This window comes from Pseudonaja textilis, chromosome 4, assembly GCF_049901715.1.
Source record: "Pseudonaja textilis isolate UNSWEBS1 chromosome 4, rPseTex1.2, whole genome shotgun sequence".
In the NCBI taxonomy this organism is placed as follows: domain Eukaryota; kingdom Metazoa; phylum Chordata; class Lepidosauria; order Squamata; family Elapidae; genus Pseudonaja; species Pseudonaja textilis.
This window is the reverse complement of record NC_141993.1, coordinates 41325503-41348017: the sequence shown is the minus strand read 5'-3', so window position 1 is coordinate 41348017 and position 22515 is coordinate 41325503. Positions and strand designations below refer to the sequence as shown.

The window sequence follows — 22515 nt, the reverse complement described above, 5'->3', positions numbered from 1 at the left end:
GAATTACTGCTAACAGGTAAGAAATAGTAGCAGGTTATCATAGTTGATGTTGACTTGAAAAAAGTTGGCTTTTTTGAGAGATTGGGCATCTATTCCAAGCCTGATGCTGCCAAAAAAATGGCATGTTGCAAAGGGAATCATCTTGGATTTCTCCAATGGCATTTGATGAGACCATTACTGATAAATTCTGTTCCATTCAATGGTGCTTATTATGGTATGATTGAGACAGTCAGAAAGATTGCTGGATATGAATTGGTAGAATGCTAGAATTGCTGAAATGAGGATGGATTGACTGATGCACTATTGCCAGATGTGGAGGAGTAGCAGATTACATACCAACTTGCCTACATTTGTACTGAACCATCCAATAGCTGTCTAATAAAAGCAAACTGCTTGTGTAACCTCTCCTGCAGTGTATCTCAAATGTGAAGATTGCAAACACATTGATAAGATGTTGTGTGCATTGGGTAAAGATACATAACAGAAATGGAGCTGGAGATACAGAGGTGGTATTCAGTGGGTTCTGACCAGTTCTAGAGAACCGGTAGCAGAAATTTGGGGTAGTTTGGAGAACCAGCAAATACCTCCTCTGACTGGCCCTGCCTCTATCTATTCTCTGCCTCCCAAGTCCCAGCTGATCGGCTGGGTCTTCTTTTATTGTCCTGCACAGGAGAACGAAGCAGGAAAGCAAGTTAGTGAGGTGGGGAGGGAATGGGATTTTGGAGTAACCTTCCCCCAGGAATAACCTTCCCCAGCAAGCCATGCCCAGTAAGCCACACCACGCTCGGCAAGCCATGCCCAGCAAGCCACACCACGCCAAGCAAGCCACGTCCACAGAACTGTTAGTAAACATTCCTGAATCCCACCACTGCGATGGAATGGCCACAGTGACAATGTTAGAATTTTTCCATCAATAAAGAATTTGCTGACATATACACATTCATGGTAACAGTGGGAACACGATTCCTCTGATACTATGTACCTATCTGTCTCTGATGGCTACGCCAATGAACTGAATAATTTGGAAAGTCTTGAGTACATGGCAAAAAATCAAATATATAGATAAGGAAACATAATGATGCACCGGAAGAGAAAAATGTTTATAGGTGCCATATATACTTTTTAAAATGTGTATATTTGTGTATATAATCCAAACAGTAAAATTAAAAATTGGTGCAGTGAGAAAGGAATGCTTGCAGAAAATGGAAGTTTGAAAATAAGTGCTCTACAAGTCACATTCTGCTTTATAGGAAAAGACTTTTAATGATAAATATAGACCCTAAAGATACACATTCTGGACATATGGACATTCCAATTTTATCAGTTAAGAGAAAAGTATCCTCACCAGTTCCCACAGTCTAAAAATAAAAGATTAAAAAGTTCCGTAACAAACCGAGACAAAACTAGATTCTAAAAATAAAAGCAATCCTGTTCTGTAATCTTAGCCTGTTCTCTTAGCCTGAAAGAGAAGATTCTGCTGGTTGAATCTTTGTTGTTCTTGAACTGCCAAGAACTTAACAGGGAAGATGGAAGGAACTGGTATTATCAAAAAATATTTAAGGCAATGAAGGTAGAGTATGAATCTCAACTTGCAATCCTTCTTAGGGATAATAAAATACCAAGAAAATAATCCCGCAAAGAAAAGCTCTCAATTACTCCACTGCCAAATTCCCTTGGCATTCATTCATTCATTTATTCAATGTAAAGGGTGCACATTTCCACATGACTTTGAACAGCTTACATTTAAAAACAAGAGTAAAATAACAAAGAAAAATGATTATATTATCATTCAGAAGACAAACCATTTATAATAAAACACCACATTCTTCAGCAGTTTAACCAGCACTCTACCCCAAGATCTGGGAGAACAGTCTGGCTACCAGTGACTTTCTGCGTATCATCAGGATGGGAGCTGCAAGGACCTTCTGGACAATGCTGTTCCAGAGGGTGGGCTGCATGGGATTAAAACAGAACTCAATAGTACAATTTTGAAGGTCATAAAATATCATGCACTTTGAAATGGGCATATGAATCTTTTATAGGGGTAATATTCAAGTCAGAATAGCTGCTAAGACCTTTGAGGCTTATAATGATCACTCTGCTAAGACAATATGAAGATACTACCAATGCCCAGCAAAACAAATCCTTGGCATAGGTTAGTAGAGTCTCTGTCTTTTATTGAATCACAAACTGGAGCAGAAATATGAATTGTAAGTAATGAAATTTGATTACTGAGATCTCATTTATAGAGTGCTATATAAATCTTTTGGACTATATCTGGAGTATCTCCAGTCTTATAACAGACTAGGTGAGTCTTGCTAAAGAGAATATATATTATACAACCAATGAGAGCAGAGCAGGATCAGGGACAATGATGCAAAGCAATGGAAAATATCAGACCACTGGCTACCAAGGCATTACATGTTGAATCATGTTTAGTGGAGTGGAATATAGTGCAGAGTTGCAGGAGGGAGGAGTCTCTTCACTGAGATCCAGAGACAACATAGCTTGGAATCTTTGGTATGCAGGAAGAGGGTGAAAGTGAACAGTCCCCTCCCCTTCCATATAGGGATGTAAGATTTTTGTCCATAGGTAAGCAACAATAAAGAAACTACATGGAAATAACTCCTTGTGTTGTTCTTGGTTCCTTGAGCCAGACATTAGAAATTTAGAACCTCAGGAAACAGAGCTGAAGAACAAGTATGGTATTGCTATGTTTTCTATAAAATCTAAAATAGAGCTTTACATAGGCTCAAAACCCAGTGTGTGAATTACACAACACAATGAAAAGGTTTGTAGTTCAGGGCATTGAAGCTGTATGCATAGATAATTGAAAAGTGCCAATAAGTTACCAAGTACAGTTGTGTGGCTCTGGAAACTTCAACAAAAACCCACAACTTTTAAATATCACTCCACGCATATCCATTTATAGTCAACACACAGCAAAGACATTTGGAAACATATAAAACCCTGTATACAATACAGTGTCAGTAAATCAGTACTAGATTCAGTATCTATTTAATACTGAAGTCTCATTCACATCCCATTCACAATTCCATAACACTCTGGACAGAAAAAAAAAGAGAGAGATGGTAGTAGAAAGAAAAGAATAATTCAGAATAGAACAACAGAAAACAAATAGCCAAACAACTCAATGTAAAAAACAGCCTAGTTTACCAGTTCATCTTTTAATAATATTCAGTGTGTGTGTGTGTGTGTGTGTGTGTGTGTGTGTGTGTGTGTGTAGCTGATGCCAAAAGATTCTCTGTCTTTCCATCTGGTGACTGCTTAATTATTAGTTATAATTGCATGTGTGATTTCTTCAAGTTACCCACATTTTTGTTTACAAGAAACAAATTTCTGATATTATTTCTGCAAATACAATCAATTTGAAGAGCATGTTATTTGCAAGACAGCTTTATTATAGCATATTTGGTGATTTGCAGTTGAAAAGCCATTCAGCTGGTGAGAGCTAGTAACTATGTCAGTTATATAATTCTATTCAATAATACAAAGACAACAAAGCTTTATTACTTAATCACTTTAAAATACAACATTGCCAAATGAGATCTAAACATCTCTAGGTCTTAGGTATAGAGTTCATGACAAGTAAAGTGGTCTATTCCTTGTATTTGATCACAAATCTGTGTTCTACTCAGAACAGGGATTCATCTGATAGGACCTAATGGTAAAGACTGCAACGACGACACCATTAAAGCCAACATCTTTAACACATTCTTTGGCTCAGTATTTGTAAACAGCAATGGATCATGCCCAGTATTTCCTAGCCAAACCACAGAAAACTACAATAATCTAATACATATCGATTTTACAGAAGACAATGTTGAAAAAGCACTACGCAATCTAAAGCCATCTCTATCTATTGGACTGGATAGAATATGTACCTACTTCTTAAAAAAGCTATCCACTGCCATAGCAGAACCTCTAAGCATAATCTTTGAAAAATCCTTCAGGACCAGCTCCTTGCCTAACCTATGGTTACAAGCCATAGTCATCTCCATCTTCAAAAAGGGAGACCCCAGCCTAGTTGAAAATTACAGACCAATCTCCTTATGCTGCATCACTTGTAAAGTCATGGAATCAATTATTAACCAATCCATTATCCTCCACTTAGAGACAAACAGCCTACTCTCTAATAAACAATTTGGTTTAAAAAAAACTATCCTGTAATCTGCAACTCTTACACTGCAAAAACATATGGACTACACAACTTGATCAGGGCAAAACAATAGATGCAATCTACATAGACTTCTGTAAAGCCTTTGATTCAGTGGTACATGACAAACTACTCCTAAAACTAAAATCTTATGGTATCTCTGGACAACTGCATAACTGGATAGAAGCATTCCTGTCAAACAGACAACAAATGGTCAAAATTGGGAGTGTCCTATGAAATTCTGTACCTGTCAATAGTGGTGTCCCCAAAGGCAGCGTTCTAGGACCAACTCTCTTCATACTCTACATAAATGACCTCTGTGATCATATTAAGAGCAACTGCTAGACCAATACTCGAATACAGCTGATCAGTCTGGAACCTACATTATGTATCTGATATTAGCACAGTTGAGAAAGTCCAGAAATATTTCACAATAAGAGTTGTCCACTCCTCTACTTGTTGTAGAATACCTTATGCCACCAGACTTGAAATTCTAGACCTAGAAAACCTTGAATTACTCCGTCTTCAGTCTGATCTAAGTATGGTATATAAAATAATACATTACAATGACTTACCTGTCAATGAATACTTCAGCTTCAACCATAACAACACAAGAGCAAACAATAGATACAAACTCAAGGTTAACCACACCAAACTTGATTGCAGGAAATATGACTTCAGCAACAGAGTAGTCAATGTCTGGAATACTCTACCTGACTCTGTGGTTTCTTCCCCAAACCCCAAAAACTTTAACCTTAGACTGTCTACTATTGACCTCACCCCTTTCCTAAGAGGTCTGTAGGTGGTATGCATAAGCGCACCAATGTGCCTACTGTCCCTGTCCTGTTGTTTCTTTTATTTTTCGTATATGTCCCCTTTCATGTATTCATAACTATGTATATACTTATACCTATTATCTTGTAAGCGATTGACAAATCAAATAAATCTTCCAATGTATTCATCCATGCTTTTTTAAATATTGTAAATGTAGCTTGCAGAAAAGCTAACTTTCAATAAACAGTATTCTACATGATTATGATTAACTAATGCCATACAGAATATAGTTGTACTAGTCATTATAAACTGTAATTAAGAGAATCTGTGAGAGCTAGTTCTGGCAAGGACAACAGGAAACAATCTAAGACAGGATTCCCCAACCTCTAGGCCATGGCCCACTAGTGGGCCATGTGCTGTTTGCAATTAGGCTGTGGAAACACTGGGCAAGCATGCGTGCAAATGGAGCTGCATGTGTGTACGTACACACTTGCTGGCTGCTCATATGGAACCATCCCCTCTACCCCTTCGCCAATCCACAAAACTGGAAACATTTGGGAATTCTAAGAACGAAGAATAAAATAAAAACAGAATAAAGCTTTCGTTTGGTTGTTCTGGTTACTTTCCCTGACATCTATCAACAGTAAAAGAACAAGCAGTAAAGAAATATGCCACAGACTAGCACTTGGTTAGAAAAGCCATGAAGGCCTTGAAAAAACATTCAAATGCCATAATATATTTATATTTAAAATTTTTATTCTTACAAAATTCTTACAAATACAAGCATTCCCTTTGACAATCCATGGGAAAAAGCTAGTCCCTAAAGAAGCAGGATAGGAAGAATACTGATTTCTTTGACCTTTGATATTGAAGAAGACTTCCCACTACACAATGGATAGTAAGAAAATAAACTGATGGGTAATTGAAAACATGAACCCAGTGTTCTCACTTGAGGCACAAATGACCAAACTCAAATTATCTTACTTCAAATACATTATGCAAATACTCTGCATAATCAGGGAGAAGGTCTAATGCTGAAAAAAGTGGAAGGAAAGTGGGAGAGGAAAAAAAAGGACAACCAGCAGTAAGATGAATGGTTGATGAGTGTATCGTTAGGAAAGTTGGGAGAATACCATAAATTAAGAATACACCATCATGGAGAATATCTAACTACACCTATGTAATTGCTAGTTTAAAATAATTTAATGCACATAATCTTTTTCATCATCCACTGGTTCAAAAAAAAATTCCTCATATTGCTTTAACAAGTGCCCAACACAAAGTGGAGCTTATCTTAAAAGTTGTCTACTTTAAAGATGGACAGCTAGTAGAATATGCACTTAAAATATTTCATTCTAAACTAATAATTAAGATTTACATGGGTTTGATATCTGGAGCAAGTGAGCAATCAAATATGCCTGCAGGAATCTCCCTTGCAAACTCCCTTCTGACTAATTTTAGCTTTGAATGTCTTAATAGTTTATGTCTACTGTTAATGAATATGTAAATAGAAAACTTACATGTTGGAAAGTATTGCATAAATCTCCAAAACAATCCTTACTTCTAATCATGCTAGTATTCCCAGCCCAGGTGGGAATACTCTGTAAGGGATTATCCTAGGCTTCTTAGCTACCAACTCAGCTTCTCAACTTCCCTGAAGTCCGTAAAAGGCCATTTAGATATCCATTAGGGATATGGCTGCCCTTTTCAGCTGTATATTTGCAGCTTTTGTTGGGGGTGGGTGGAGTGAAGTGAGAATATTTCAGTTCAATTTACAATCTTAAAACTTTCTCTTTTGTCTTTGTTATTATATTTTGGCATTATACTTTGATTTTTAAGATAGAAATTAGAGCAAAAGGATTCTGATAAACCATACCCCCATTACAATCTTAAAAGCACCGCATCTCAAAGTAGGCTGAAACTACATATTCAAAAATCAGTCACTATCCACCTAGGAAGAAGTCAGTGTTACAATCATTTGTTGCTTTCCTTTGACATGACCCCTAGAATGTTCTTATTTTTTTTAAAAGGTGTCTGGATGCAGAGTTGTATGTTGTTTACAAAGATGGCAATGAAGGAATGGGGAGAGTGATTAGAAGAAATATTAAACATAACAAGATATGTGCATCAGGACTATTTCACTACTGCTCTGACTGGCACTGGTTCTCTAGGATATTAAGGGAAGATATTTCACATTTTCTTCTAATTGTGACCAACTTGGAATTTCCACCATACAATATATACATATGCTGATCCATAGATACTGAACTCCATTCCCTACTTCTTATTTAATAACACATTTCTAGAAATGGCTGATCTCTAAGGAAAACTGCAGTCACAACCATTAACTAACTGTGTGACATCAATTTCACATTTATGAAGATGTAATATAATGAAATTCTCTCAATTAGCTGGCTGGAGAATTCTGGGAATTGAAGTCCACAAGTCTTAAAATTGCCAAGTTTGGAGACCTCTGTTCTAATTTAAGAAATATAGATGCAACCATCTTTTCAACAAAGAAGAGGAAATAAAGCCTGAAGTACATTTCATCTGTATATTCGTATAATATTTTTAGGCCAGTTCAGTCAAAAGCAACCACATTTTGGACCTTGTAGTTAAAATTATGATTGTAATTTCATAACATTCTAGCACAGGGGTCTCCAACCTTGGCTACTTTAAGACCTTGGACTTTCAACTCCCAGAATTTGCTGGCTGAAGAATTGCTGGCTGGGGAATTCTGGGAGTTGAAATCCACAAGTCTTAAAGTGGCCACTGTTGGAGACCCCTGTTCTAGGACACATGCATCAGAATATTCAATCTTCAATTATTGTCAATTATTGTCAACTCCCATCAGATGTGACAATACAATGTGAGTTTACATAAGAGTTGCCAAGAATTCTTTTAATAATATTGCATTAAAGGCAGTCTCTGGATAATGAGGTCCACCACACTGGTTTGGCTAGTTCTGTTTCAATAAAAACCTTTTAATTCAATTAATATGATCCCATGTGTGGTTTAGATCTTGTCAAAGGTATCACAGTTACACAATTTACCTGTAAAGACTCTTTCTAAACTTGCCACTTATAAAAGGCTGCGGTAGGTATTTCTCTAACAAGCATATACTTGTCAAGTGATTGTCATCATCAACATCATGCCTAAACAAATGCATTTCTCAAGAGGACAGTAAAGAGAAAAAATGAACAGGTTGGACACACCTGTTCCTCAAAAACAATCTACCCAAGGATCATCATACAAATCTCCATGATCTATGCATAAAAATTCCATACCAACACCACCAAGTCAAGAATTCTTTATCTCTGGGGATAAACATTTCTCCTGAAATATAAATTCCATTTATATTTTTGATATCCTTGTCTCCTTAAACCCACATATTTTCAAAAAGCATTCCTGGAAACTGAAGTTTTAAACTGAGCACTAGTTAATTTATAAATTCATAAGCAAAGTGAACCATATACAGAATCAATAGACAGTCTGCAAAATATATGCGATATGTACTGTCTTTTTTGGTAAGTGCAAAACATTCCTCCTGGTTTTGCTAAACAGATTGATTAGTGCATTCAAGCAAATAAGACATGTTAATCTCTTTATGTAGGTGATCCATATTTATATAAGCACAGAGTGAATTCCTTTTCCAATTACGGATTCAATATATCCTGAAAATGTACATAAATCCTTCAGCAACAAGTTGGTGGAAACGAAAATTTAACAAGCAAATTGCTTCTCTTTCTTAGTTATGCTCTTTCTTAGTTATGCCAACAGCATAATTTTTTAAAAAATAAATCAAACACATCAGATGCAGGAATGAGCTCTACCAAGTTCAATCTATTTCTTTCTGTCTATCTCCCTAACTTCTCTTATCCTGACAAGGCTATACCATATGGAATCCAGACCTCCATTTTTAAACAATAGCATTTTCTTTCTGCACTGTCTGACTGGATACTAATAGTTTAGTGACAGAACAACTCATATGCTCTCATCTGTCTTGCAAAACTTTCCCAATCAGCTTCCTGTTTGAAAAACATCCTGGTTACAATACAAATAACATGCCAGATCGCAAGCTGTTTACATAGCAGAGCTGCTCAGGACAGACCTTGGCTGGTTGCAGAACTGTGGTGTATTTGTAACGCCATTTGTTTTCTCCAGCTGCAATATTTCCCCAACATAAAAAAGCTACAATTTTCTCCAAGTGCAGAAAGGAACAACTAGTCCCTTGAAGTGGCTGTTCTCCTTCTGGCTCTTCTCTCTCAACCACTTGGCGAGTGTTCAGAGCAAGGGAGGAGTGGCCCTGTCAGGCAGGGTGTGCTGCTGCTCCCATATAATGCAATGCTAAAAGAATAGAAAGCATTTTGCTCTTTACAAATCTTACCTTAGTCATCCTGCATTCTGACTCAGAGCACCTGTAGAAGGAAGGAGCTTTTTGAAGTTGCAACATAAGCACTAAAAAAGGCAGTAGTATTGATCCTTGATTTCTTTAAGCAATGATAAGGGGATTTGTGAATTGTAGACCAGGCAAGTTTGGAAGAAGGGCACCCAAGACCCGATTGGTCCATTACAATAACAATTCACAAGGGTCAGCCTTGCTTGCCACCCAAAAGTGGCTCTCTTAGTCCATTGCAAAACGCACACAAGAGAAAGAAATTTAAGATTTTTAAGGCTTGAATCTTATAAACGCTTTGCTGAATTTCTTCATTAACAGTGCATCTTGCAATAAAATTAGCTTATGAAGAACTTTCTCCTTGATTCACTGTTTGTGAAGCTTCTAATTTTAGTACTGGTTTGGACAAAGACTGACCATTTGATATTAACAAAACATTAGTTGACAAACAAAGATAATTCTCTTTCTCAACTATTACTGTTGTGCAGAAAAGTCATTATGGATGTTTTGCAACCCAGCTTTATGTGCGTAATGTGCCCCTATGTGTACTATCAATTTCATATCCAAGTCATATCCCATAATCATTCTACTTACTGTACTTCACATGCTCATATTAACTTCCACACAAATAATAATGGTGAGTTTTCAATTCACCTGATTATGTTTTAATTGGATCTAAGCAAAGCCCAAATTCATAGACATTTCTAAGTAATTAATTCCAATCATGATTTAGTTGTTAGTAATGGCTAGCAAATAACTATGAAGTTGTTTAACAATGAACAATGGAGGGAACCTTCTTTAATGAACTTGTTACATGAAAGAGTTATTATTGGGTAGTCCAATTCCATCTTCTGACTTTATAGAAATACATAGGTAGATAATTTTATCTACTTTGTTTATGTTTTATAAAGCTAAAGTGGAGAAATTAGGTAATATCTTGCAAAAAAGTATGTGTATGGCATAACAATAACTGATATGAAGGGTAGAAATGCCAATTTCTACATTTTTATTTTCATTTGCCAAAGGTCAATGCCAATATATGATTTAGGATAAACTATTTACTGTAGGATTTTATTTCTTAAATGAGAAGTGCCAAAATTTGACTGGAATCAATGCTTTGGATCTGGGAGAATTTTTGCTTAACATAAGTTATATTTATTATTATTATTTCATAGATCCAATGTAAAAGAATTTGCTATGGGCTTAAAACTATTTTCATTTCAGCCTTTATAAGACAAAAGAACTGGTCACCAAAAATCTTTTATAAAAATTTTAGTACTCATCAAACTAGCTCTTCTAGACCTTCCTCCTGAAATGTCCCTGAATGTTCCCTTCTATCACTTGTCACTGTCTTTTAAAGTCAAATGTACTTAGCATACATTAGCTTAATCACCCTTAGTTCTTCCACACCAATGTTTGCACTTACATGCAGATTCCCGCACTTTTCTCCATGGCAAACAAACGAAACCAACCTCCCTGATAGAGTGGATTAAAGTAACTAAACAAAAGAAGAGTACCTGAAATATCTCAGCATTATTCAGGACAACAAAGATTAAATGGAAAATTTTCATGTTAATGTGAAAAGAATTCATTGATCCTACCTGGAGGAAGACTATCATGTCTTTCCAAACTCATAGTCACCTAGACCTAAAAGATTAGCCTCTAGTTAAAAAACAAATAAGCAGATATTCTTTACTATTTTACTTACTGTTGAAGCAAACAATAGTATTTAATGGTTTCCTTCTCTATTGAGAAGCATACTTGACATCTGTCAGAATTTTCTTTTTGTGTGTGTGTGTGTGTGTATCTTGGATTTTTTGGTATGCTTGCCAGTCTCCTAATTAATATTCCATGATATATTAATTAGTAAATAGTAAATATTAATAGGTATCAAGGTCAGCCCATGACCACTTTGAATTTCAAGTTGTCCACTAACTCCAGATCTGTAACATGATAAAAGATATGAAAATGAAAGCAGGGTATACAGGTAGATAGAAAACCTGGAAGCTCCCAGTATTTATACAAGGCACACACCGGATCAAACAGCTTGTACGTTTTAATTGTGTCAATATATTAGTCAGTCTTATATGCCTGTTCTTTTCTCCAATGAGCAAGAACTCAAGAGTGACAGAACAGTCCGTATCTCGGCATCTGACTGGTATGTTTAAATGGGGAATAAATAAGCACATGCTTGTGATTACCAGTAGAGCTTGTCAAGCAAAAGAACTTTTATGAGATAATTAGGAAGAACAGTCAATAGGCAAGGCAATCACATTACTATAAACAGGTGTTATAAATAATGCTAATACAGGTAGTCCTCGACTTACAACCACAACTGAGACCAAAATTTCTGCTGCTAAGCGAGACAGTTGTTAAATGAATTTTGCCCACTGTATGACCTTTCTTGTCACAGTTGTTAAGTGAATTGCTGCAGTTGTTAAGTTAGTAAGACAGTTATTAAATAAAACTGACTTCCCGTTAACTTTGCTTGTCAGAAAGTTGCAAAAGCGGATGACATGATTCCAGGACACTGCAACCATCATAAATAGGAGTCAGGTACTTTTATTGAAGGATATGTCTAAAGTTACTGCTTGGTTTGCCTCCCCACTTCTGTAAAATAAAGTAAACTAAAAATACAAAATGGAAAGCACAATAAACCGTGTGTCAGGTTTCCAGGAATGAAATCATCATAAAACGAACACAAAACCAATACCAACTGAAAGGAAAAAAATTAAAGTTCACCAAATCTAGTTTGTATTTATTTTATCTGAAGTTTGGGGGAAATGTAATTTTTTTTTTGTTTTACTTTTGTATAGAATTGCAATTGTTTATACCAATGTTTTGAGTGTGAACAGAAAATGTTCAATTTCAAGTCTGTCTTGTCAAGTCAAGCCTTGTCATTTTCTTGGAGACATTTTTGGAAGAGGGCTGCCATGTTCTTCTTCCTGGGGCTGAGTCATAGCGACTGTTCACAGTCACACAGCTGGCTTCCAGCCTCAGGCAGGATTAAAACTCAAAAACTTCTGATTTCTTACCCAACTTGCTCTCATTTACTAATCTGTATTAAAAACATGATTCATATGGGCTACATTTGTGTATACTTATCCTTTTATTGCAGAGGAAATTTATGTATACAATATCCTTTATTACAGAGTATTCCAAAACTTTTGTTTTATTTTCCAGCTAAAACAATTTCACATCTTAAAAATATCCTTCAGTGAGTCAGTTATGTTTTAGTTTTCAATTGTTTTTTTAATAAAAAATCTGGTCAATAAGAAAGCAAACAGAATTTAGGAATTTCTAGGAAAGAAATAGGAAACTGAAGATTGTGCCACTAAAAGCGGAAATTTTAGCGTGGCAAAATGAAGTCGAGCCAACAACCACGGTGAGTTGACTGGCTCTTTGAATTTTTCTCCAGATAAGGAGACGATTTGAGATTATCCACAAATGAGATGAGGAAGGACCATCTTCACCCAAACCATGGCTGGTGCCTTTTGCACATTGGGTTTATATATTTCCTTTAGTCATAATTTTCAAAATTTTCTTGTTAACGGCTTTCCAGCTATTGGGAACCGACACTCCTTTTCCCTCAAACTAACCACTATTGACCTCACCCCATTCTTAAGAGGTGCATGCAAAAGCGCACAATTGGGCATACGGTTCCAGTCTTATTGTCCACAATTATTCATACTATTTCCTGTATTCATACTTACGTTTATTCTTATCTCTATTATCTTGTAAGTGTTTGACAAATTAATCAATAAAAATAAAGTAAATATGTGTCACTACGTTCTACAACATCAGTTGAGTTTCCTTCAATTCATAGCAAAGGCACTTTTACATTAAGTTTAAGAACTTAAAATTTTTTTGTATAAATATCAAAAGGGAGATTACAATGTTGGTTTTGGAAAGTTCTGGACTATTTTTATTTATTTATTATTAAATTTATATGCTGTCCATCTTACAATTGAACAATTAAGTGTCCAGAGAGATTTGGAATAACAGTTTGAAATTAATTATAATAATATTTCCTGTGGGAAAATGCTTTGTTCTGACCTCTTTAAAAATATGATAGGATGGAACTCTGAAGACTGGACACTAGAAAAGCAGAAGAAACTAAAGATTACAATTAAAGGTAAAGAACATTTAAAACTGATGTACTAATGCAGAATGGAGCATAATTCTTTAACATTGGATATATTGAACAACTCAGAAAGCTTAAATGGTGTCCGTTCATGGTCTTCATTTGGCTTAAGAACATACAAAAAATATTCATGTCTGATTTAGATTTTGTTCTGATGTGTATGTGTCTGTGTTTGTGTACACATGCACATATGCAAACACACACATGCATATATACACACACACATACTGATAAACACACACACACAGCCAATTTGGTGTAGTACCTAAGTACCAGGTTAGAAGGTGAGAGAGAATGAGTTCTAGCCCCTCCTGACGCCAGCAGAAGAGCTTGGGCAAGTCACTCTTGGTCCTAGGACGGAGACAATGGTAAACCACTTCTGAAAAGCCTTGTCAAGAAACTGGCAGCGATTTGTCCAGGCAATCACCAGAATCAACACTGATTATAAAACACACAACACACACAAACACAGAAAAGGGTATGTCTAAACACTTATTTCGGCAAATGAACATGACTCATAAACAGAACAAACTTAACACAAAAAAGCAGGATGTGTATGTTATTCAAGGTGACAGCATTCCAAATATATAAATAATAAGAGTCATAAATCCAGATTTGTCATGTAGCTAAGTCAGAGGCAGTGAATAGAAGAGCCAATAGGAATTTTAATGGTGTCAGTCATAAATTGGAAAGATGTAATAAGAAGGCACAAGAGCATAACATTTGAAGGTCAATATTAGATGCCTAAACTAAGGGAGATTACTTACATTGCAATGGAACTTCACATACAGGAGGTACAGACTAAATGAAAAGTAGAAAATAAAATGAATAAAATAGATAAGAACAGAGCCTATGCAGGGAGACTGAACACAACATTTTAAATAAGCTTTCTTTCAAAATAATTATGAGATATTCTTCATGAAAAAGAAGAAAATATTTTAATTTGATCATTTAATCTGCATCAATTAAAAGGGAACAATATATTTTAATTTGATCATTTAATCTGCATCAATTAAAAGGAAACAATATATATTTACAAACCGAAGAAGTAATTTATATATAAACGTTTGGTAGAAATGGTAGGCAGTATCAAGACATTTGCAATCTCTTATTCAAAAGTAACCACAGAATTGGGGAGGTAGAGGGCAGAGCAACTTATTGTAAATGAAGCAGGTGAGGCCAGAACTGGTGGTGACAGTAAGTAAAAGCAATAACATGTAGAACAAATGATACAAAAGGCAAATAATTTCAAATCAAAAGTAATTTCAAAATCATGATTACAAAGCAGAGAGTTGAAGGAGGCTCTTGAAACTCACTCCAAACAAACAAACAAACAGAAAGGATACTGACCACTGGATATGTGGAAGGTGAAATAGGGCATCTTCCCAGATGTTCCAATTACTACTATCTGAAGAGTATTATGGAAATATCAGTCAAATGCATCTAACATCAGCTGGAAGAATCCAAATATGGACTGCTAATTAAGAATATCTAAAACTTTAAGACCAACCTGTTCAGTGATGGGATTCAAATTTTATTTGCTACCGGTTCTGGGTGGGTGAGGCTTGGTGGGCGTGGCAGGGGAAAGATATTTTAAAATCTCCAGTTAGAGGTAGTATTTGCTAGTTCTTCTGAACTACTCAAAATTGCCACTACTAGTTCTCCAGAACTGGTCAAAACCTGCTGAATACCACCTCTGAACCTGCTGTTCCTTTAATAACAACACACTGTTTATTGAGTTATTATTTAGTTATAATATCTAGGACAGAGTAGTAATGGAATCTTTATTGGCAAACACAGTACACAGGGAGGCAAAAGATAAGGGAGATGAAAAAAACTACCAACAACTTTCTTCTTTACATATATTCAATTTTAACTAGGGAGCAACTATGGAATTTGGATCTAGACATGACATACAAGTCAAATAATTCGTTTGGTAAAATTAATTTTACAACATTGTCTTCTGGGAAATTTAAGTAGGTTCTAATTACTTTTAAATTTGTATCTATCTAGAATCTTTTAATTATCTAGCTACACTCTTGAGGATATGTAAAAAAAATGCTGGCTTAACAACGACTCCAAAGAAGAAAACAGATCAAACTGGTGCATCACTTCTATATTCCAATTAAAAATTAAAAGGCATAAGAAACAACAGTTTTGCACCACGAAGAAAGCAAGAGTTGATGGTAAAACAATTTATCCAAAATACTAAAGAAAAAAAAAGAACTTAATTCTTGCAGCAATAAATAATTTGTTGGATTGAAAATTAAGTACTAAGCATAAACCACTGTAAAATAAGACTTACAAACTATGGACAGGGAAGAGGTAAGTAACTTTTGACATAGGCTGCTTGTTCCACTTGGTTTCCAAATCAATTTACATTTTTTAATCTACATCTTTACAACTTTATCTAGTATGCACACTGTGTGCAAATACTTTCCCCAATTATGGGTTTTTTGTACACTAATTTCTTTATTCTGCTAGCTTTCATGCAGAATTTGATCTGGCAACATTGTCCTGGGACATGTATATTTGCCTTCATTTGCGAGGATATATATTCTCAGATATTATTTAACTCCATGGTATTATCAAGCTCCAATCATCATGATGGATACCATTTGGCCCTTCCTACAAATAGGTACAAACAAAATCATATTAATAACAAGCTTAAATGACTCCTCCAGTAAGGTCTGCAGGAAGACACAATGCAATGTCCAATTACATCTTAAAAGTATGCTTGAATATACAACAATAACATTAAGTATTTTCTCCAAAACAGCAGATATCCATAGACCATATATTGGAAAGAATAAAGTGAGTCATAGCTTTCCATCTATTTTAAGAGATCATGATGTGTAATGCTTGTGCTAAATTTAAAAGTAATACTCAGTCTGATTAACACTGAACACTGGATTAAGAGGGCATACTGACCCAAGGAAGGCACTGAAAGTTGTCACTTCTTATTTAAGAAACAGAATGCTACAAGAAGCTATAGGGAAATACAGAAGCATAGCTAATTTCTAAAGAGAAAGGAGTAGTAAAGAATGAAAAGAGATACAGAATACAAGTAGTTCTTGACTTAGAACAGTTCATTTAGTGACCATTCAAATTTACAATGGCACTGAAGACCGTCTATGGCCATTTTTCACACCTATGTCTGTTGTAGCATCCACATGTCATGTTATCAAAATTCAGGCACTTGGCAACTGACTTATATTTATGATGGTTGTAATGTCCCGGCATCATGTGATTCCCTTTGCAATCTTCTGACAAGATAGTCAATGGGTAAGCCACATTCACTTAACAACTGTGTTACTCACTTAACAACTGCAGTGATTCTTGTCAACTGTGACAAGGTCATGACATGTGGCAAAATTAACTTAACAAATGTCTCACTTAGCAACAGAAATTTTGGGTTCAATTGTGGTTGTAGATCGAGGACTACCCTGGAAAATGTAAAACTTACCTTTAGTTAGATAAGAGTACAGCCTTGTATGAATATTGGATAAAACCCCAGCAAAGCAAGAAGCCAAGGTTAAAATATAAGAATGCAAAATATGATTTTATAAACTATAAAAAGAAATGTCCTGGTTCTCAAGCACAACCAGGGTATGCTCACAGCATGAGCCTTCACCACAAGAACATTTATCACAAACTGTAAACTTAAACATTAGGCCCATGGATTGCAAAAAACACAAGAAATAACGGAAAACAAAACTTTCCTAAATCCCCAAACCCAAATTAAAAGTATAAAACCAGAAAAAACAAAATATTCTTTCTTTGTTCCCCCTTTACCCTAAACTTTTCCTTCCCCCTTTTCCTCCCTCATTTTCTCACCATTTTTATTTTCATTTGCATTTTATACTTTGATCAGTTTTATAAAAAAAAGTATAAAGTATTTATTGGAATATGGGGGCAAAGGATGGAGACAACCCTGAACAAAAGCAGAATTGAGCAACGTAATAAAGATAGTCAGCATAAGGCTGACAAGTACCTGATTTTGGTATCCTGACAGGATAATTCTGTCAACAGCATTCTGATATGGTGGTTTATGTGTTATCATCATCTTGGACAGAAATCAAAATAAGGGTATTTAAGGAAAGTGTGTTCTCTCATAAAAGTTTCAAAATGTTATAGGAAATGGTTCTTGATTTTTGGCCAACATTTTGGAACACAGTCTATTAAACACTGGACAGATGACTGCACATTATTTATAATACATTAAATAAATCCATTTTATAGATTCATTATCTGATCAAGTATACTGAATATAACATAATCTCAAATATAGGGTAGCATATTAATTAAAGCATAATATTAGGTCAATTTTCATATGAATAGTCTGATAAGTATACATCGGCACCAAAGGGGAGGGGCCAAAAGAATACTTGCTATCTAAGAGATTAGGTAGGTTAGGATTCATTTTATTTCTAAGTGTAATCGATGTAAATGGTTTTAGGATTACAGACTGGATCAAAGAACAGATACAGATAGTTCTTAATTAATGAGCATCTGTTCAGAGTTACAAGGTCACTGAACAAATAATATTTGTGATCTGTCTTCAAAGTTATGGCTGTAGTCACATGGTTGCATTTACCACTGCAGGTTGTGCTTCCACCCACCCACCCCTATCTCTTCTCCTCCCCATCTCTTCTCTTTCAGCCATTGTGCCCTCCGCTGCCCTTGCTGTCCTGCTGTCTTCTATCTCCCACTGTAGACAAGCCATGCCCAGCCTTCACAAGGCAGCTGCTGCCCATATGACGTCTTCGTGAGAACCCAAAACCTGGCAAAGCACCAAGCCTGGAATGCCCAAGGAGCAGCAGAAAGAGGGGGGGGGAAATGGAAGGCGGCAAAGGTGGCAGAGTGCAGGGCACTGAGGGGTGGCCAGCAGAAGGATGGTGGAATACAGTGAGTTGAAGCAGAGGCAAGTGCAGCAGGGCAGGAGAAACATGAGATCCTGGCCTAACAATCAACTGTTGTTGCTAAGTGATGGGGTCACATGACCCCTTTGCTTAGCGAAAGAAATTTCAATGTCAATTAGGATAATTAAGTGAGGACTACCTCTAATGTTATGCTTGTGCATAAATGCTTATGTGGAAGTAAGCCAGAATAAAAGAATGGAGTCTATGTATGACAATACTGTCAGAAGCAATATATTTTCCTCACAGTAGCTACTATAGAAGTTACAGTTCAGTGGCAGAATATAGAAGATCCAAATGCAGGAAGTGGAGCTGGAAAAATTCCAGCCTGAAAACTAATCACTGTCAACAGAGCTGGGCAAAATAGATCCAGGGTCTGACTCACTGGCTGTGTTCTCACAATACATTTGCCAACTACAATTCAGCTTAGCACATTGTGTAAATCCAGCATAAAGTTCATGATGCAATGCATAAACATTGTATAACAATATCTCACACAAACACAGAAAATTAAGATTTCAATAAACTGTGATTAAGAGCATTGTCTGTGGACATGTCTAGGAAATTGAGCATTGTCTAGGAAATTCTGTTTCCTGGTGATTATTTCTAATTAAGAATGCATAAGTTATTGTCCTAAACCTATTATAATCTTTATTCACGATATGAATCCTCCAATCTATTTTTCTTTCAGAGTTTTGGTTCAATTGATGTTTAAAAGAGATATACTTTTAAAAAGCAAAAGCTTAGTAATGGTTGTTTTAAAAAGGATTACTTTATTGCAGGCTGCCTGATGAATTAACCTCAAGAACAAAAGTTGGAACTAGGCAGCAGACTTTGGCAACAAAATATGCCTCCCAGGAACCAGGCCAAATAGAAAGTACTAACTCTGGGAATGGGGGTGGGAGGTTGGAGGCAGGAGAGAAGGGGTTGAGCTTCAGGTTTGGTATTTGCCTTTTCAAGCAGCTATGTGAAATAATTCTGGTGTTTTTACAGGAGCAAGATGTTAATATCAGTTTGCCCAACTGCAAGAATCATATGCCAGTCGCAGCTGTCATTGAAGGAAGAAAAACAAACATACCAAGAAATAATATATTCCACTAAAAGCATGACATAAGGGGTTTATCAAAAAGCTCCTTTAATGGGATTTTGACTATTACAACTTCAGGTCAATTCCTGAATGTCAGTTTACAACTTCAGTTCAATTGTCTTGAATGTCAGTTTAATTCAGGAACTACCACATTAGCAGCATCTGAGTGATAAGCCATCATTTAAAAACATTTATAGGAAAAATAATTTTCCTTGTCTGATATATAGGTTTTAGCCATACTGACATTTATTCAGTGCCACTATAGCTTCTACCATATGGCTTTGTAACTTTCTTCAACAAATTTAATTTGTTAAGAGTGTGACTTCTGGTTTGGGTTTCTTCAGCGACAGACTGAAATCCACGATTGTGCCCAGTTTTGATCTGTGCTTGCCACTGGAGCGCCCTGATGCTTTGGATTTGGGGCTGAAGCCACCCCATTGAGGTGGTGAAGAGGGGGGAGACTGCTAACTGAGTGGAGGGGAGCCACACCTCTCCTCCTTGGCTGGTCTAAACTCCCTTTCCCAAAGGTGGTTGCAGCAGTGGTCAGAAATGGCCACCTCAAAGAAGAACCCGACTGGATAAGATTGTGCAGGAGGAAGACAAAGAGGAAAGCACGACAGACCGGGCTAAACAACAGAGAACATCTAAGCAAGGTACCCTGAATCTAAAAGTACTTAGAGAGATACTTCTGAAAGAAGACTTCTAAGCAGCGAAGGAGAGAGAAAAGGAGGTTAAAAAACCCCTTTTTTACCTTTATATTGACAATTACAAATGATATGGAAAGAAATCTGTACTAATTTACCTTGACACTAATAGGCAACATTAAGCTGAAATTTAAGTGTGAAAAGGAGAATAAAGATTTTTCTTTTGGTTATTTTAAAGCCCTAAAAAGGAGAAGAGTGGAGGCAAAAGGGTGGAATAATGGAAAAATGGAGTACCACCTGGAAAAATAAAGAGGATTAACAGTGAAACTTTGAAAAGTCTCCCAAGGATACATTGTAACTGAAACCTTTTTAAAGGATACAGTAACCCATGGAAAGGAAAAGGAAAGGAAAGAAACAAGAAGGAATAGTCTGGGATCATCTGGTGATATTAAAAAAAAGGTGTTTTTTGGCATTGATCTTTTCTTTCTTCTTCTGTTTTTACTTAAAGTCAATTGGGTGGTTGTTCAAAAGTGTTTAAAATGGCATCACTCCTGGAGGATGAGTCTTAAAACACAGAAAGAAGATGCAGAAAAGGGAGGAAGATCCTTTGGCTTCATATTTGAATTTCTTGAAATGGAGATCCTGAACTATGAAAAGCAAAAGGGAAAGCTTCAAGAACAAGAAGAAGGGCGGGACAAAGAAGAAGCCATTTTCAATGATCAAATAACACAAAGTGTGGTAATAAGGGGAAAAGGGGGGAAAGGAGTTAAAAGTTTGAGATTAAAGGGAACAGCCAAAAAGAAAAATAGACTGAAAAGGAAGTATAACAGTAAGGAGAAGCAGAAAAGAAAACCACAGAAAGGAAAATTAGAGAGAGAAGGGTATCAAAAAAGGGATGAGAAAAAAGGTGGGAAGATAGAAAGGGAAAGAACTCATGAGGGACAAAAACAGGAAATAAAGAAAAAGGAGAAATGTACTAGGATTAAAGGTATTTGCTCAGCTAGAAAACACAGAGATAATGGCTAAACCAAGTTAAAAGTGTCCTCACTTCTGCAAAGGTACAAAAGATAGTGCTGGTGACAGTAGAATACTGTAATGAGTTAGAAATGAAATAAATAAATAATCTATGAGATAAAACTGTATTGTTATGTAATAGTATGTTTATTTATAATTAATGGAAGAATAAAAAAGAGAGGGAAACATTGCAATTGTTTCTAAAGATTGATAAAATATTGAAAAGAAATGTGAAAGATTTATAAGGAAATTTATACCAGTTATTAGAATGAATTTGAATCATTATTTTGCTTATTAATAGTAAATAATTATAAGATAAAACTGTATGATTATTCAATGGTATGCTATTAACTGTTAAGTCATAATGAAGGAGGGAGGGAAACATTTCAACTGTTCTCAAAGATTGATAAATATTGAAAAGAAATGTGAAAGATTTACAAGGCTCATACCAGTACTAGAATGAATTTGAATAATTATTTTGTTCACTAATGTTTATATATATATTGCTTTTGTTATGTTTTTTTTATAATTTTTCTTTTTACATTTTTAAGGGGAAGTCCCAAAAAGAGTCTGAATGATGAAATTTACATGATATAAAATAAATATTAGAAATTTGAATGTTATAATTTTATAATGCATAAATTTAATGTTTAATGAAATTTTATATGATAATAACAATAAGACTTATAGGTGTTGCACTCCGATTGGCAATCATAAAGGGAATTTTGCTTTTTAAGAAGGTTGGAAGAGAACATAATGAAATTGTAAACAAGACAGACAAAAGTATAAGTATAATGAATAAAATGATATAGAAATTTAGGTAAAAGCAATACAATTAAATAAGAAGAAATTGAGATAATTATAAAAGAAAATTAAGAGAAGTAAAGGGAGAAATTGTGACAAGTTGGAAAAAGAGTAATAAGATATGAAGTTGAATATACAAGATGAATATGCATATGAAATTGTGTCTGTATGGAAATGTAATAACCTGGAACCAAGCTATGCTCAAATAAGATGTTTCATTTGTTTTGTTAAAACTCAATAAAACTTTATTTAAAAAAAGAATGTAAAAAAAAAGGCTAGTCTTTTGATTCAACCCAGAGTTGAGGCACAAATGATACGGCTCAAATATTGGTTCATTGTGGGAAGAACCAAGTCTCTGGAGAAGATTCTAAGGCTAGGAAAGAGGAAAGGGAAGAGAAAAAGAGATGACCAGCAGCAAGGTAGGTAATGGAGTTGGAAGTCATGAAAGAGCATGTTGGGGATAAATCATCATGGGGTTAATCTATCTATACGTTCGCTAAGAGTTGACACCAATTTGATGGCACATCATCAATCAATAAGTCTTTCATACTATGTA

At 35.5% G+C, this 22515-nt stretch overlaps 1 protein-coding gene across 15 annotated transcripts in view; it reads right to left on the bottom strand.

Annotated features, from left to right (window-relative positions):
* ABLIM1 (actin binding LIM protein 1) overlaps window positions 1-22515 on the bottom strand; it is a 200855-nt gene that overhangs the window by 154396 nt on the left and 23944 nt on the right. For 3 of the 15 annotated variants that reach the window (XR_015743487.1, XM_087932691.1, XM_087932692.1), the window contains exon 1: window positions 9063-9204. The exons of 7 other annotated variants lie outside the window; for them this stretch is intronic. Coding sequence is in view for 7 of the 8 variants with exons in the window: in XM_087932691.1 (XP_087788817.1) it covers window positions 9063-9135 (73 nt within the window). In the remaining variant the exon portion in view is untranslated. Of the gene's footprint in view, window positions 1-8846; window positions 8909-9062; window positions 9236-22515 lie in introns of those variants that run through there. 5 more of the 15 variants (XM_087932677.1, XM_087932683.1, XM_087932693.1 and 2 more) reach the window with 4 other exon arrangements.